Source organism: Propithecus coquereli, unplaced genomic scaffold (genome assembly GCF_000956105.1).
Source record: "Propithecus coquereli isolate 6110/MARCELLA unplaced genomic scaffold, Pcoq_1.0 Scaffold285, whole genome shotgun sequence".
NCBI lineage: Eukaryota > Metazoa > Chordata > Mammalia > Primates > Indriidae > Propithecus > Propithecus coquereli.
Window position 1 is genome coordinate 1491521 of NW_012148452.1, and position 17385 is coordinate 1508905.

At 38.1% G+C, this 17385-nt stretch overlaps 1 protein-coding gene across 1 annotated transcript in view; it reads right to left on the bottom strand.

The window, feature by feature from the left end:
* Window positions 1-2028: 2028 nt before the first annotated feature.
* Window positions 2029-17385, bottom strand: part of VMP1 (vacuole membrane protein 1) — a 126782-nt gene continuing 111425 nt past the window's right edge. Inside the window, exons 10-11 of the mRNA XM_012648426.1 lie at window positions 3928-4030; window positions 2029-2841 (exon numbers count right to left, since the gene is read on the bottom strand). Of these exons, the coding sequence (XP_012503880.1) occupies window positions 2698-2841; window positions 3928-4030 (247 nt within the window). The 3' untranslated portion in view covers window positions 2029-2697. The remainder of the gene's footprint in view (window positions 2842-3927; window positions 4031-17385) is intronic.

The following is a 17385-nucleotide window of genomic DNA, read 5'->3' on the forward strand; positions in this document are numbered from 1 at the left end:
TTTTTTTTGAGACAGAGTCTCACTCTGTTGCCTGGGCTAGAGTGAGTGCCGTGGCGTCAGCCTAGCTCACAGCAACCTCACACTCCTGGGCTCAACGGATCCTCCTGCCTCAGCCTCCCGAGTAGCTGGGACTACAGGCATGCGCCACCATGCCCGGCTAATTTTTTCTATACATATTTTTTTAGTTGTCCGGATAATTTCTTTCTATTTTTAGTAGAGACGGGGGTCTTGCTTTTGCTCAGGCTGGTCTCGAACTCCTGACCTTGAGCGATCCACCTGCCTCGGCCTCCCAGAGTGCTAGGATTACAGGCGTGAGCCACCACACCCCGCCTGGACACTGCACTTTTCCACATTACATTGTCTGTTTTAAGGGAGGTGCTCGTCAGTTCTTAAGTGTATAAACTGCTGACATACTATACTGCTTGAGAGTCACTTAGAACATAATAAAACACTGTAGATGCGTAAGGCACAAAATGAGACTTATACAAAGCAGAGATGGAATCAGAGTTCCCAGGCCCTCTTTTTATTTACAGTAGTATCAAACCATCTACTTGCAAGTTTTCTGGTCTCTGTCAGCTGGAATTAACTAGGTACTGTGTATCTTCGGGATCATACAGTCTCATACAAGAAAGGAGCAAACAAACCACCGAACATCACACCGCTCCAGCTGGAACCCAGCAGGAACATCTGAGCATGCCACACCGGAACACTTAAAGGAGGAAAGAAGGAGAGCTGCTCTTCATTTGTTTTCAAAGCCAATTCATTTGAAAGATGGTGAATAAATGGTCATCATTAAGTCAAATGCATTTATCAATTAGACCTTCAGCCTAGAAAACAAAGTTTTTCTTTTTGTAATATACTACCCTGAAACAATTTATCAATAAACCCCAAAGATTTAGTAAAATATAGTACAATTTATATTTGCTTTCCTCTTTCCTTTCTTTAGACAAACACCAAATAAAATGCAGGTGAAGGAGATGAAACACAATAAGAGGCTGACTTAGGAACTCAAGACTAATTATCTAAAGAATCTAAAATATTGTGTTAGTTAATGTGAATCTATTTAGAATAAAGCATTTGAGTACTGCTTTTCATATTGCTAGGAAGTCCCTGGTGGTAGGGGGAAGACTGTTAAAAAGTATAATCTTTTCAAAACTTACAAGGCCAGTTACTTGTCCTTTATTTATTCAGTTGTGGTCGTGGAGACTATCCCAATTTCCCATAAAATACTCTCTCTATACTGCTATAATATCATGGCATAAAGGAGTCTAAGTGCCACTAGACATAAGGACCAGAGTTTCTGATCGTAAACCATGATGCTGGGTAATGTCTGAATGAGAACATTTGATATGGATGGTCAGATGAAAGATACCAAAATGTCAGACAGCCCATCGACTGCTGTTGCCATGAGATTCAACAGTCAACATCAGTCTGATAAGCTACCCGACAAGGTGGTACAGCCATGGAGATGTCACGACGGTAGGCAAAACAAGCAGACATTCAGGCAGGATTTGATAAAACAAATCAGGCATTTCTAGCCTGTTGAGATTTAACCCCAATTCTATTCTGACATAATGTCAGTATCAATTTTCCTAAAGGAAAAGAAAATCACATTAAGAATAAAACACTTACAGAAAGGTAAGAAAATCAGTTACATATAAATTTGTTAAAACCAGAGTACATGCTAGCAAAAATTAACACAGATACGATAAAGTGTGGCTTAGAAAAACACTCATTAAAAATACTAATCTCTCTCTCCAAAGTCCTTTGATTTGTATATTATCACCTCTCCTCTCCAGTTTTCAAAACCAAGAAATCCCCAGGCTAGACCAATCCCAGAGGTGCCATTTGGCAGTGTGTAGCCGCCCAATTTCAGCGTAACAAAAGATGCCTTGGTGGTGGCTCTTTCATGCAAATAAATGAAGGCTTAAGAAATCCGGGTTGTAGGTGGATTTGGCAAGGCTGCCATTCCGTAGGTAGAAGCTAAAAGGAAGTAAAAAATCAAAACGCTCAAGAAAACGGACACAATTTTGGAATGATCAAAGATGTCTTTATAAAGTTTTTTCACGACTTCATTCTAAATATACAGAATAAAAAATGGTGTCTGCTCATTTGTGAGACACCAACCAGATTTTCCTTATACTGTCTCAAAATTTAAAGATCAGTTTCCCCAGAGGGTGTGCAATGCATCATATGGCCTTTTTTGAGGGTGGGAAAGGAAGGGTTGGGCAGGATAGCATAATAAATTGTACCATGATAGACATGCAAGATTGTTATCCAACCTAGATAATTTATATACATTCTGATGACTTAGAAAAACAAAGCAATCATTTGTGACAAGCCTCAAAAGCTTGACATATTTAGGAACTTTTTTTGTGTGGTGGGAATTCTCTAATTGTACCATGTGGGCCTTTTGAGAAGTAACGAACAGAAGGCCGGTTTCTGTTAAGTTCGCTGCTGAACATCACATTCCACCCTAATAAAATACAACAGGGATTGATTTGAGGGTGGATACCTTACCTTAACACACAAAGGAAAAGTATGTCAGTGCAAAATATGGACTAAACTGCTTTCAGGAAAAAAGTTTTTAAAATTGATACAGGTTGGAAAATGGAATTTTCCTTCCTGCTTTGGAGTCCTCCCAATTTAAGGCAGAACCCATCCATTCTAATTTCTGTAGTTAAAAATTTTCTCTGCTTATTTAGTTTTCTCCTCTGAGTTCAACCGTTGTTGGATTCGTTTGGCATAACTTTGTGCCATGGAGTTAATGATAGACAGGATGAAGTAACACACCATCACAACGACCAACTTCTCAAACATCCAGGACAACCAGTTTTCTCCCTGCGGGAATAAATGCAGAACAATGCAAGGAGAAAGGCTTCATTAGTTCAGTAGTAAAAAGGGGATCATCTATAACGCTTTTAAAGAAATGAGAACTTGAAGCTTATAACTGATAAAGTCTAAACAATTAAACATGAAAAGTATGTGTCCCCAGCTACCCTGACACCTACATTCAAGGCCTTTTTACACTCAGCTATTCCAGTCATCAAGGTTTCACTTGTTGGATATAAAGTGAACGTTGATTTATAGACTTTAGAATGGGGGAGAGTGTGAGGTCATCTTTTCTTTTTAACTACGACTTAAGAATAAAGCCTTTGATTAATTCTACTCTCTGAAGTCGCCATGCACATACTTGCTGAGTACTGTCAAGACAGTTAAATATTTTTGTTCCAGTATTAGGAGCCGTTTTTAAAATATAAAAATCTATTTCTGAGGTCACGGTTGGTCAACTGAGGGCAGCAAAGGGCCACAAGAAGAGGGTAAGGCCATTAAAAAAACAACTGTGCTTCTTTCAAGTTTCCCGTTTCAGGTTATTGCTTACTCATCCTCTTCTAGTCATTTCCCTTGCCACAGGACTGTTTACAGAAAAGACAGGCTTAGTTTAAGTTAAAGTTTTAAAGTTCAGCTATGTTAAGAGCCCTGGTTTGTAAAAAAAAAAAAAAAAATCATTTTCCATAGCTGAAAAGTAAAATAGAGCAAAAATGAAGGGAGATATTCAAGTTACCTCAGAATGTCTAATACTTTGTTATGCTGTAAATTTTAACTTTTTAGTCTACTCAAGAAGTTTATCTACTAATAAATCATTTAAGATCAAGGCAACAACTCATGCTACAAAACAGAACCATTATTTTCCATTAGCACTACCCTTGTTTTTGGGAGAAGATGCACAAAATAGAAGTTACACTTTCCGGCTTAAGACAAAGACAAATTTCCCAGCAGAGCATACACAGAGAGTCTCAACTTCTGTTAAGGAAGACTGGCCAGCAAACCTCACTCTATTTGCCTAAAAATGCGAGTGAGAGCAGTGACTGTAATTTCAGCCTGAAACTGCCCGGGGTGGGAGAAGAAACCAGAATAAAGTCTCACCTGTGATGTGCCCATTTCACTTCTGTGGTGAAGCTTTTGCCGCTGAGCCTCCAGGTATTCCTGGAATGGCTTCTGCAGAGATGGACCTATGCCGGGGACAGCACTGGAAGCAGGGTACAGTAGCCCAAGGAAAAAGAGACATTTGGAAAGAAAAGCAGGAAAAACGTTAAAGAAAATCCACTTACCGCCTGGACTCAAAAAGCAGGGATTGAATAGAAAGAGGAATAAAATGCAACAGAGAGCTCCCGAAAGCCTGTCTACTCTTTTTAAGTGGATAAAAATTCTTCCTTCTAACAACTCCTTAAAGGAGCAAAATCTCTCCCACCAACATGTCTGGGAGAAACTAAGAGCTGTAAATCAGAAGCCACTTCAGGCAGAAGAGTTAGCCCTCAGAGTGAGGACAGCTCCGCTGATACTGCACACTGGTATGGTACAAAGAATAAAATGAATGACTTCTGAGAAGGCCCACATTTATCACCACCAGTTCCTGTAAGAACTGGTTTGAACCGATTAATAAGGAAATGACTTATGCTTGTGTCATCCCTAGTTAAAAAAGAAACTGCCCGCCCTCTCTCTGACTTGTCCCATCTTCTCAGAGGGGGCGGTCCTTTCTCAATCTAAGTCCTTATTAGGACAATCTGTGCGTCATCTTTATCCAAAAAGAATGCATTAGCAAATTTGGGAGGCACCTCCCACTAGTCAGAAGTCAGTGATTAACAAAGGAACAAAGAAGGAACTGTGAACCTTGAATCATTTCGTGGTTTATGGTAGATGGTTTGCACAGAAACTCCAGTACATTACTAAACAACTTGTTCTGAGATGATTGGGATAGTGATCTCTGATAAATTTATGTACTCGGAGCTCCCTCTCACCCAGAATACGGGGAGGCAGCGCTGTTAAACCGGTTTGGCAGCTGTAAGCTACCAGGCTCTATTTTAGACAGGCTTGCAGGCCTTTTTAAAAAGGTAACTTGGGGCTACTTAGAAAATCAACACCTCTATTTTCTGTACTTTTTATTCAATCATCTGTTACACGAGGGCTAAAAGGTAAATAAACCCAAACTCTTTCCTAGGGCCAGCAAAAGGTATTCCAACATGTTTTTGTAACAGCGCCTAATGTTGTCCCTATTAAGTATACTGATTTAAATTAACTTCACCTCTTTTCTAGAACAATTCAGATACTGCTTTTTGTAATAAAAAGCAGAGGAGTAGGAGAAGAGAAATTTTTTTGCTACTATATTTACCAGAAGCTAACAAATTCCTAATTCCTGGCTGATACTTTTCTTTGATCCTATTACCTATTAACCACCAGACACAACTGAGTCCCTATTCAGTGTCACTGAATAGTTGCTATGAAGAAAAAAAACAAAAACCCAAAACAAACTGCAAGGAATAGTCCATCCCTACAAGGAACTTAAAATTATTATGTGGATTTAAAACACATGCGTGAGTACACACACAAACAGGAACTGATCTGTGTACAAAAGAATTTACAATTCAGTATTAAATTTTTTGGTACAGAAGATATATGCTAAAGGAATTGGAGAGAAAAAGAAGAGATCAGTGTGGGGCGAAGTTGTCAGAAAGATCCTTTAGTGAGTATGAAGGATGTACAAAAAGGTCTGAACAAACATATGTGGTAAAGGTGGAGGCTGTACAGATTAGACCAGAAGACCTGTGACAGACATCAAAGATGGAGAAGTGTGGTGAAGTCACATTCTACAGTCTCAGTCTCTCTCTCATTGACTATTTATTTATCTATCTAGCTATTTATGATTAGTCAAGTACAGTAGTGAGAAGGGAGTAAAGGGTAGAACAAGGAGTTTTATCTGTAACTGTGAACAATCGATTGAGATAAGTCACTGCCTTTGAACCAGCCTCTCATTTTTTTTTTTTTTTTTTTTTAATAAGACAAGGTCTCGCTCTGTCACCCAGGCTAGAGTGCAGTGGTCTGATTGTAGCTCACTGCAACCTCAACTCCTGGGCTCAAGTGATCCTCCAGTCTCAGCCTCCTGAGGAGCTAGGATACAGGTGTATCACCATGACTTGCTAATTAAATTTTTTTTTTTTTTTGGTAGAAATGGGGTCTCGTTATGTTGCCCAGGCTGGTCTTGAACTCCTGGCATCAAACGATCTCCCCACTTAACATGCTGGGGTCACAGGAGTGAGCCACTGTGCCTGGTGTGATGTGTAACTTCAACGAATTATCTTGGGGATAATGCCGAGATTAATTTACCAAGTTGTTATGTATTACATGCTTTGGGGAATTTTTGGTGGTACAGGAGATGTCTCTATGCAGATTCCCGTGAAAGACTAAGAAAATAATTGAAAACAGAGGAATTAAAAGTTTTTATAGCAATGTATTGACCAGAACTATTAATATCATGAGCAAATACCACGCGATTTGAATAAATCTAAAAGTGAACACATTTGAAATCTAGGTATTCAGTGTTACATAGCCAATTATTTGTCAGATCCTCCTAACCTTTTACTATGTATTCATCAAAATTTTAGTTACTTCTATTTCCATTTCTCTATCTCTACAAACAATGGCTTAGGCTACTGATACCTCAGCTTAGACAAAGCACTCTTATACTAGACTTTTCTTAATTATCACTAAGGCTATTTTAGTAATGAACTAGATAAAAATTGAAATTATAACTCTCACTCTTAACATACATTTAAGGCAAACAATAATGCCAGCCTGCAACCTCATTCCTCAACTTATTTTCTTTTTCTTTTTTGCGACAGGGTCTTACTCTGTTGCCCAGGCCAGAGTGCAGTGGCATCATCATAGTTCACTGCAATCTCAAACTTCTGGGCTCAAATGTCCTCCTGCCTGAGCCTCCTGAGTAGCTGGGACTACAGGTGCGTGCCACCACATCCAGCTAGTTTTTTGTGTAGAGATAGGGTCTCACTATGCTGTCCAGGATGGTCTAGAACTCCTGGCCTTAAGCAATCCTCCTGCCTCAGCCTCCCAAAGTGCTAGGATTACAGATGTGAGCCACCATGCAGGCCATCCTCAAGTTGCAGGGTAATGAGAGATAACTTGTGTCACAATTCAGTTGCTTTCTATAGTTGTCTTAGAAAATAGACTAAACACCATTCTCTGAAAGCTATTAAATTCAGAGCAATCCTGTGCACCTTCCTAGGACTCAAATCTCAATCAATAGTGAGTGAATGAAGTCCTCTATCTGCCATTAGGCTTTGATTAAGTTCAAAGAATTACAATTTTGTGGTATAGAACATAAGGTAGGAGAACAAACACACGAAGAACTATTTTTCAGCCAACTGTTAAACTAAAACATAACTTAAACTAATCTTGTAAATAGCCACTTGTTCTAGGTAAGAAAGCCTTAAGAGAAAGAAAAAAGTTGATCTCATTTGCTTTTACTTGCTGTGGACCTTCAACATGGTGGGCAGAAAAATCTTAGCAGGTAGTAGTATATTGGTATGTTTATTCTTGGCACACACAAACAGCAAATGTAACATCAAAAAACAAATTTCTGCTGGGTGTGGTGGTTCGTGCCTGTAGTCCCAGCTACTTGGGAGGCTGAGGCAGGAGGATCACTTGAGCCCAGGAATTGGAGACTGTAGTTCATTATTATCACACCTGTAAAACATAGCCACAGCACTGCAGCCTGGGCAACACAGTAAGACCCTATCTCTAAAACAAACAAAACCCAGGTCCTGCATGGTCCACAACCACCCTGGGTAACATAGAGAAGATCCTGTATCTACAAAAATTTTTTAAAAAATTAGCTGGATGTGGTTGGTGCATGCCTGTAGTACTAGATACTTGAGAGGCTGAGGCAGGAGGATCACATGAACTCAGGAGTTGGAGGCTACACTGAGCTATGATCACACCATCAAAAAAAAAAAAATCCAACAAATTATTTTAATAACAATTCTTGCACTTCTGTTACTGATTTTAAAAAAGAAAAACACCCCTCAGAAATGCAAACAAAATATTTTTAAAAGTTAAAGAAAAAACTCACAAAACTCCAAACCTACTCAGGGCTCAAAATTGGTTTCATGGGAATGATATTTTCCTATGTTTACATAACTAGACTCAAGATAAACTTCTTTGCAAACTTAAATACTGTTTAAAAAGTCCATTCAAAATAATGTTTGTGCAAAATTCTGTCGAAAGCCCTGACCATCTTGCAAACAAAATCTATTATTTTTCTGTAGTTTTTAGTACATATGTTACTCTGGTTTTGGAAATCACTTATCTGACAAGAAATCTGTATTTTAAACTCTCCTCATAATTTCATTAAAAAGGTCTGCACTATTCTCTGTATCCGGGAACGTCAGAAAATCTTCCAGAGGAAGCATCACAATTGGCAGAGGTTGTATAGGGAGTGGGTGGGGTGATTACTCCTGTTTTTCACAATGCTTAAATTTTCATTTGTTGGTTAATATGGAGCACACACCCATTCCAAGCACGCCTAGAATTCATGGGTCATTATTATTCCTGTTTTTCAAGGGACTCTTTTCAAATTGTGTAAGTCTCAAACAAGTTGATTCACCAGATATGAAAAACACACCACCTGATTTACTTTGAATTTCTTCTCCATGATGAAGATAGCCATCAAACTAGGACTTGCTATCAGAAGATCTGAAATCTTCCTTAAACTGTTGATGATTCTGTTTCAATTTTTCCAGGTGTGTGTTTTGCATTATTATGTCTTCATGAAATGGAGGCACTGTGCTTAATAACACAGAAAGAAATGAACTTAAAAAACATCTTGATTTGTCTTGTTGTTTAACCCTAGTTACAGAGGGTGTACTTAAAGGTTAATCAGTTGAAATGCCCAAGAATATTGTACAGGTATTAATCAAGTAAATTTTTAATTTAATACAGGCTCTGCTCCTTTTTAACCACTTTTTTGAGGATCTTAGCATGAATGTGAGCATGTAAGTTACATCCACTTTCCTGAAAAACATAACTGTCTGATACGGGTTCTTAGTAAAGAGGCTATAGAGTCATAAGACTTTTTTCTTAGGAAAAAGTATGGGCACATGGTTTATACCTTTATTTCAGTGTTTGTGCAGTACGTTGAGGCTGGGTTATTTAACATCCCTGTGATGATTCACAAAGTCTACACAGTCTCAAGATATAATTAGTCATATCCTTGAAAGCTTATAAATGAAAAAAAATGCTTTTAGGAGAAGATTCAGGTCAAGGGTACTATTAAAAGAAAGGGAAAAAAAGGTCCAAACCTACCGCTGCTGTAATTCAGAAAGCATAACAGAAATCTTTTGAAGTAGACTACTGATGACATTCTTTTTGAAAGCACAGAAAGTAGCTATTAAGGGCAAAGCAGGCTAGACCAATGGTCTAAAAACATTTTTGAGATGTGTGTGTTTATATCATATTTATGTTACTTATGCACATAGCAAAATACACAAATATAAATTTCAAAAGATAAAATAAAGATAAAAAATTTAAATGTCTTATGAATTATAGATTTTGTGACATTAGGTAATATTTCAAGGCATATTATATACTTAGCCTTTATTATCTTTTTTAAAAATTTTATTTAATTAATTTATTTTTTTGAGACAGAGTCTCACTGTGTTGCCCAGGCTAGAGTACCGTGGTGTCAGCCTAGCTCACAGCAACCTCAAACTCCTGGGCTCAAGTGATCCTCTTGCCTCAGCTTCCTGAGTAGCTGGGACTACAGGCATGCACCACCATGCCTCGCTAATTTTTTTTTCTATATATTTTTAGTTGTCCAGCTAATTTCTTTCTATTGTTTTAGTAGAGACGGGCACCTCACTCTTGCTCAGGCTGGTCTCGAACTCCTGAGTTCAAACAATCTGCCCGCCTCAGCCTTATTATCTTTTTTTAGATGGAGGTCTCGCTATATCTCCCAGGCTGGTCTTGAACTCCTGGCCTCAAGCAATTCTCCAGCCTCAGTCTCCCAAATAGCTGGGATTACAGGTGCAAACCACCATGCCTGGTTTGTCCTTTATTAAGATTGATCATTTCTAAACTTTTTGTTTGACTTTCGAGAATCTGATTTAGCTTGTCATTCTTTTTACCTCCATTAATGTGGCTACTGAAAAGCTTATACTAGGAACCAGTGAAATGCCAGTGCTGCAATTTTTTCTTTTTTGCTATTCCTTGTGAATGCATAATTAGTATAGCAATGCACCACATAACATTTTAGTCAATGACAGACCATATACTCAAGGGCGGCCTGATAAGATTATAATGAAAGTGAAAAATTCCTTGATTAATTAGCTGGGATTATAGGTACATGCTACTATGCCACTGTGCCTTCTTGTGTCATTTTTCCTTCTTTTTTTTTTTTTAAAGGAGGGGTGAGGAGGGATATTCAATTTCCTTTTTTTTTTTCACTCTGTAGCCTAGCTCACTGCAGCCTCAAACTCCTGGGCTCAGGCGATCCTCCTGCCTCAGCCTCCCGAGTAGCTGGGACTACAGGGATGTGCTACGATGCCCGGCTAATTTTTCTATTTTTTAGTAGAGACAGGGTCTAACTCTTGCTCAGGCTGGTCTCAAACTCCTGAGCTCAAATGATCCTCCCACCTCAGCCTCCCAGAGTGCTAGGATTACAGGTGTGAGCCACTGCGCCCAGCCCTTATGTTGTTTTTAATGAAAAAGGTTAAAAAGTTAAAAAAAAAGTTACAAAAAAGCTTATAAAATAAGGGCATAAATAAAATACAGCTGTATAATGTGCTTGTGTCTTAAGCTAAGTGTTACTACAAAAGAGTCAAAAAGTTAAAGAAAAAGCTTAGGAAGTAAAAAAGTTATAGTAAGCTAAGGTCAATTTATTATTGAAGAAAGAAGAACAATTTTTTTAAAAATGAATTTAGTACAGCCTAAGGGTACAGTAATGTCCTATGCCTTTATATTCACTCAACACTCACTGACTCACCCAGAGCAGCTTCCAGTCTTGTAAGCTCCATTCATGATTTAAGTGCTCTAGTCAGGTATACCATTTTTTATCCTTTATACCATATTTTTACTGTACATTTTCTGTGGTTTAGATACACGATTACCATTGTGTCACAATTGCCTACAGTATTCACTACAGTAATATGTTGTATAGGTTTGTAGGCTAGGAGCAATAACTATACCAAATAGCCCAGGTGTGTAGTAGGCTATACCGTTTAGGTTTGTGTGAGTTCACTCCATGATGTTCCCACAAGGATGAAACTGCCTAAGAACACATTTCTCAGAATGTATTCCCATCATTAAGCACATATGACTGATTATCTCCAATCATTCTAATGTTTCTTTGAAAGAACCTTTTCAAGCCACTTGTCTGTTTTGTGAGGGTTAAACTAGAAATTCTCACCTATGAATCTGATTAATGTGGTACAGAAAAGACACAGTAAGTTACAATAAGCTAAAAGTGAACAAATTATCGAGGGGCCCACTGTAAGCCTCTTTTGTATTGTGGAACTCCCACTCTTTCCTTAGATTATCTTTGTACTCTCCAGGACATGTGATTTTCTCACATGGATTGAGGGAGTGCCCATCAGACCTAAGCTACATCCTCAATGCATGTATAGCCATATAAATTTTTATATGTGTTACACAATAATATTATATACATTATAAAAATACACAAAAAGAAAAACAGATCAAAATAAATCTAAACAGAACTTCTATTACTTTAGTCCCACTCTGATGGTAGAGAACACCAGTTTCGACCATGAGGCTGAACTACAAGGGTTACAAATACACCTTGTTCCCAAAAGGTAACAAACATCTTAAGGCTTAGTTAGCAGACCAATGCAATGTAAGACTGTTAGGTAATACATCACAAGAAAAAAAAAGCCATTTCTACAAAAATGTACATTAGATGTCTCCTTTTCTCTCATTCTTCTAATGGGCAACTATAAAGAGAGCCTTTAAGAATCTGGATAGACAAACCTCAAGACACTGAAAACCTGTGCCCACAGTTATAAATTTTAATTACATTCCAAATAAATATCAAGGCCTTTAGAATTTTCTTGATTGAATGAGGACCACTGTACGTAAATTAATAAATCAAATTTATTCTCTGACCCCAGAGAATTCTTCTATCAACTGAGATTTGGCCCAGAAGCATAGTAGTAGAGCCTTAAATAGAAAATAGTCCTCTTCTAACTAAAACCAAGAGATTCTTCTGCAGAAGCAATTTAATTTTACATTTAAAGTACAAGATGGGTATATTTTCAGGAATGAAATAAAAGCCCCTCCCCACCCTAGTGCCATTAGTTGCTGATCTGTCTTCTATATAAAGGAGGCAATGCGGGTGTGGTATAAATTCAGCAGCAGGATGGACTAGCGATTCCCTTTCTTGGTAGCAGTCTTGTAAGTAATTCTCTATTTTCAGAAATGTGCACATTTTAGTCAAACAGCATAGAGTTAAATTTTCCTCCCCACCCCCTAGGCAGTGATCTAAACAGGCTTAACGGCTAGTATTTTAATGAGTTGTCATTTCCTGTCAGATAAAGATTCTCACAGTATTTAACCACCAGTTTCCCTGGGGACTAACCAATACTAGGGCTCTATTCATAGTGACTCAGAATGGACCTCAGACTCCTGGCCTGATTAAACAATGATAGATTACCCTCCACATGAAACTGTCTTTCCTCCTAAAGCACACTGCTCAGAAAAGGGGTAGGATGGGTGCGGGTGAGTTTATCATGCAATCTTTCTGAAGAAGTCAAAGGCCATTGTGCTGTCTCTCATTAATATTTATAGCTTTCCAGTCCTCAGAAATTAGAGGGGAAAAAAAGGGGGGGAAAAAAAAAAGACACCAATTGTTACCTAATTAATCCAGGAATAAGTAAATGAACTAGTGCTAAATGAAAAGCAACATATGTAACCTGGTAAAAATAGGATCTGGTAATCCTGTGTGCCTGGAATTAAAGTGTTATCTTTACCATTTCAATGAATCGAGTATCAATCTTTGAAACTGATATTATAAGAAAAAACTGTTAACTGATGTATTCTACTTGCTTCGGATATGAAATGTGGTACCTCACCCAAATCAAGAAATCGAGTTCCTTTCTCCAGGTTCAAGGACTTTTTAAAAAAAAAAACAAAAAAAAGAAAAGAAAAACAAATAAAGTTCCTTTACATTCCAGTATCTTGGAAGAGCACTCCAACATAAAATAAACTCAGGATGAAAATTATACTCTAGCCATGCGGTGGCTCACGCCTGTAATCCTAGCACTCTGGGAGGCCAACGCAGGAGGATCTCTTGAGCTCAGGAGTCCGCGACCAGCCTGAGCGAAAAGACCTGGTCTCTACTAAAAATAGAAAAATTAGCTGGGCGTCGTGGCACGTGCGCCTGTAGTCCCAGCTACTGGGGAAGCTGAAGCAGGAGGATCGCTTCAGTCCAGGAGTTTGAGGTTGCTATGAGTTAGGCTGGCGCCCCAGCATTCTACTCAGGGCAACAGAGTGAAACTCGGTCTCAAAAAAAAAAAAAGAAAAGAAAAGAAAATTATACTCTATAATAGAAAATCTAGGGCTTTCTCACATATACAAGTTTGGATTGATATAGTCTCTGGCAGAGACTAGAAAGTTCTAAAACTCGTTGTGATCCAACCTCAGGATGTGGGATTAAAACATCTTGGATTTCATTCACATCTGTACCCCTTTCAAATGATTAAAACCTCTTTTGTACTCAACTTAGTACATTGTGTGCTGAGTGGTATTATAAACACATGACACCATCCGTTTCTTCCTGGCTGTGGAGAAGACCATTGCTTTATCCAGGTGTATTTTAACAGGTGTATTGTTGCTACTGCCTAACAGCATGTTTTTGTCACAAAAGAATTTGAAATCGCACTTGCTTTTGAACATTTGGAATTGTTTTCTATAAGAATCAGAATGGAAGTAAGACCTTATAATTAGCAGCTAGTCTTTGAAATACGCTATCATTAAAGAGAAGCTCTAGAAAACAAAACCAGCCTTGCTTCAGAATGAAGACTTGAGCAGCAGCAGCCAAGCAGGCATTTATGTTAATGAATGAGGCCAGAGCTAAAGGCTAAAGGAGAGGTCTATAACAACCAAGTAAAACTGATTAGTTGCCAAAACAAAACCCTGTTAAAAATCAACTGATTTCATTTATAGAAAATGACAGACTGGTGGCAAAGTTGCCCAGGCTGGAATGCAGTGGTGCAATCATAGTGCACTACAACCTTGAACTCCTGGTTTCAAGGGATAGGCCTCAGTAGCTAGGAGTGTCACCATGCCCAGCCTGGTGGCAGCTTTTTATAGTGACAGATCTAAGTTGGCTTGAATACTCACTGAGATCTAACAATGAAAAATCAGCAATAGGGAGCTAAAGACCCAAAGGTCAAGAATAAAGAATAGTTTACAGAATTTAAAATTTAAGGTGAGATGGCACTGAAGCTTACTGCCCTGGAGATCATTGAAAGTGGGCACCACGGTGAGAGGATTAAAAAAAGTGACTGTATTGAATGGAATTCAATCTTACCTAAACATAATCTAATTATTCCAAAGATTACTTAGGCAGAAAAATCACTAAATACAAGTAGATAACAGAAAAAAAAAAGTCATGATCTCTGCCCTCAAGGAATTCAATCCAGAAGCATGTTGGGGGAGGAAAAAAAAATGCACTTAAATGTACAGTATAGAAACCAGTAGATTTCTCATTAAAAGTTACCATAGTAGTAACTGGCTACAGCTGTGCACAGGCGGATGCACACGTGGACAAGGAGAGTGGACAGAAAGAATTCATGCTGACTCCCCGTCAATCCACACAGCAGCTGTTTGAAAATGGAACTCTGGTCCAAATCCCAGCAAATTACCTCACTGCCTTCTACGGTGCTCCCTCGATGTGCCCCTTCTCTACCTCAAGACATCTTGGAATCTTCACTCCAGTTTTCAAGGAAGAACTGGTTAAAGAAGATAACGAATCTACCCTGTTTCTTGATCCTATCTCCATTCATCTCTTAACCATTTATATGAATTTAACTTCTCTATGCCTTGGTTTCTCCATCTACACAGTGATGGAACCTCATAGGTTTTGTTATGGATATTATTATTATTATTATGTTTTGAGACAGAGTCTTGCTCTGTTGCCCAGGCTAGATAGAGTGCCATGGCATCAGCAACCTCAGATTCCTGGGCTCAAGTGATGTTCCTGCTTCACCCTCCTGAGTAACTGGGACGACAGGCCCACTCCACCATGCCAGGCTAATTTTTTCCATTTTTGGTAGAGACGGGGTCTCGCTCTTGCTCAGGCTGGTCTCAAACTCCTGACCTCAAGGGGATCATCTTGCCTATGACAGATCAGTGAGCCACCACACCCAGCCTTGTTATGGATATTAAATAAAAATTTATGTAAAGCATTTGGTACAGTGGGTGCTTACTAAATGTTAATTTCCTTCCCACATCCTTCCTTTTTTCATCTGAATTTTCTATCTCTAGCTTTTTACTAGATAGAGTCTTACCCTCAGCCTAAAATACACAGTGGTCTCTCCTATTTAATGAATGAATGTATTCATTTAGTCAATAAATATTTATAACAAAAATATAGAAGGGCCAAGTGTCGAAAGAGAAGGATATATAAACTACCATAAACATGAAAAGAAAGGAGTTTTCCTAAACTGCAGAAGGAGGTTAATGTTAAAGTCAGAGTGTACAACTGTGTCTCAGCAGCTGGGGTCTTAAAACCTATGTTAAACCTTAAACTCTACCCTTTTTTCAGATAATACACGTTTATGTTCCACACTTCCATATCTTTTTTTGATTATTTTACAATGGTCAAAGTCAAAGAGAATTAAGTATATGGACCATTTTATATTTTAAAATGAAAAAGATAGATTTCCTTTCTGTGGAAAAAAAAGTCCAGGCTCACATAGCTCATTCTGACCACTTGCCATAGAGTGAGAAAGAAGAAACAACATTTGGATTCAAGTATTTAATTACTCACTGGTTAAAATGATCTCTCTTGCCACAGGCGAGCCTGACTCTGAGGTCAAACATCAAGTTAACTCAGAAATAGGAGACAACGAAGAAGAGCATGGAACATTCTGTATCTGGTAAAAAGTCCCTGTTCTAGCCAACCCCATCCCCCAGTCCTCAAGTTCAATGATTGAGTTATGGAAACTTTTCTTGTGTGGTAAAACTGGGGACTTTGTCTTCCAATAAGACTCTGGCAACCTGACAATGAGCCAATGTTCTGCATATGGTTTGTTGCGAGTCATATGCTTAATGTTATTTTCTGGGAATTCTCATACTCTATTTGGTGAGAATATTGGATTTTGTCATTTTAATCATGCTTTTTAAAATTAGATTTGGTTATGCTCTTTCAGAAATATGTACAGGTCTTTCTCATTGGAGAAAGTCTAAAATTAAATAAAAATTAGTTTTAAATAGTAATTAAAGAAAAAAAAAGACCACAACAAATGTACTGCCTTTTGAGCTTGAAAGTTCTCTGTTCTTTGATTCTATCCCTTGACTTATTTCAACCTGGGATACCAAAGAGTAAAAAACTCCATTACATGCCTAATCTTTTTAGAGAAATTTTTCAGAGAAACATTTGCTAAACAAACCATAAACCAAAAGGCTATTATCTGTATTTTAACGTCTCTCAGAATATATGACTAATTCATTATATCTTTTCAGATTTACATATATAACTAGACCAACCTTTTGACAGAGCAATAAAGAAACTTCCCCAAACCTAATGACACTGGCACTACTTTCTGGAACTGTCCAAGAAATAAATCTATTAATTATAATTTCTAATTGGGAGATGGGAACTTTAAATTTAAAATTTGGGGGTAGGGCCTATATTTTCTGTGGGACCTTAGGACTGTCATACAATGACATATTGTACTAAGAACACCATAGGCCAAAGGCATATTTAGGGTATCATATTTAGCTAGACCACTCCATAGTTACATTGAGAATAGAAGCCCTTTGGGGCAGGCATCAGCATAGCATTCAAACCTCTGTAAAAATTAATATTAAACCTGACCACCAGAGACATAACTGTCAACAGTAATTCTTGCATCTTTCCAGTGCTACCTGTGGGGGAAGCAAACAGCCTAGCCTGGCATGCCACAGGTACATCTGTGTTGTGAGTTTGCCCAAATTTGGCCGTACACAAAACCAAGAGTTGAAGTATCTTGTTTATATTCAATGTCTCTTTTTATTCACTATTTCCCACTTCTTAGTTGTCCTTTTTTATCATTCTCTTAGGCTCTTTCCTATGCGTCCAACTATCTTTCACTAATAAATGCTTGTGGAAGCAATGTTCAAAACAGCGGAAAAATGGAAATAATCCAAATGTTCATTATTGGGAAACTAGATGAATAATCAAGCACCCAATGTAATAATATATACCAGTCAAAATGAATAATCTTCAGCAATACACAATAAGAGCAATATATTAAGTGAAAAGTCCCAAAAGATTACATACTATATGATACCCTCTTTATGAGGTTAATGAAA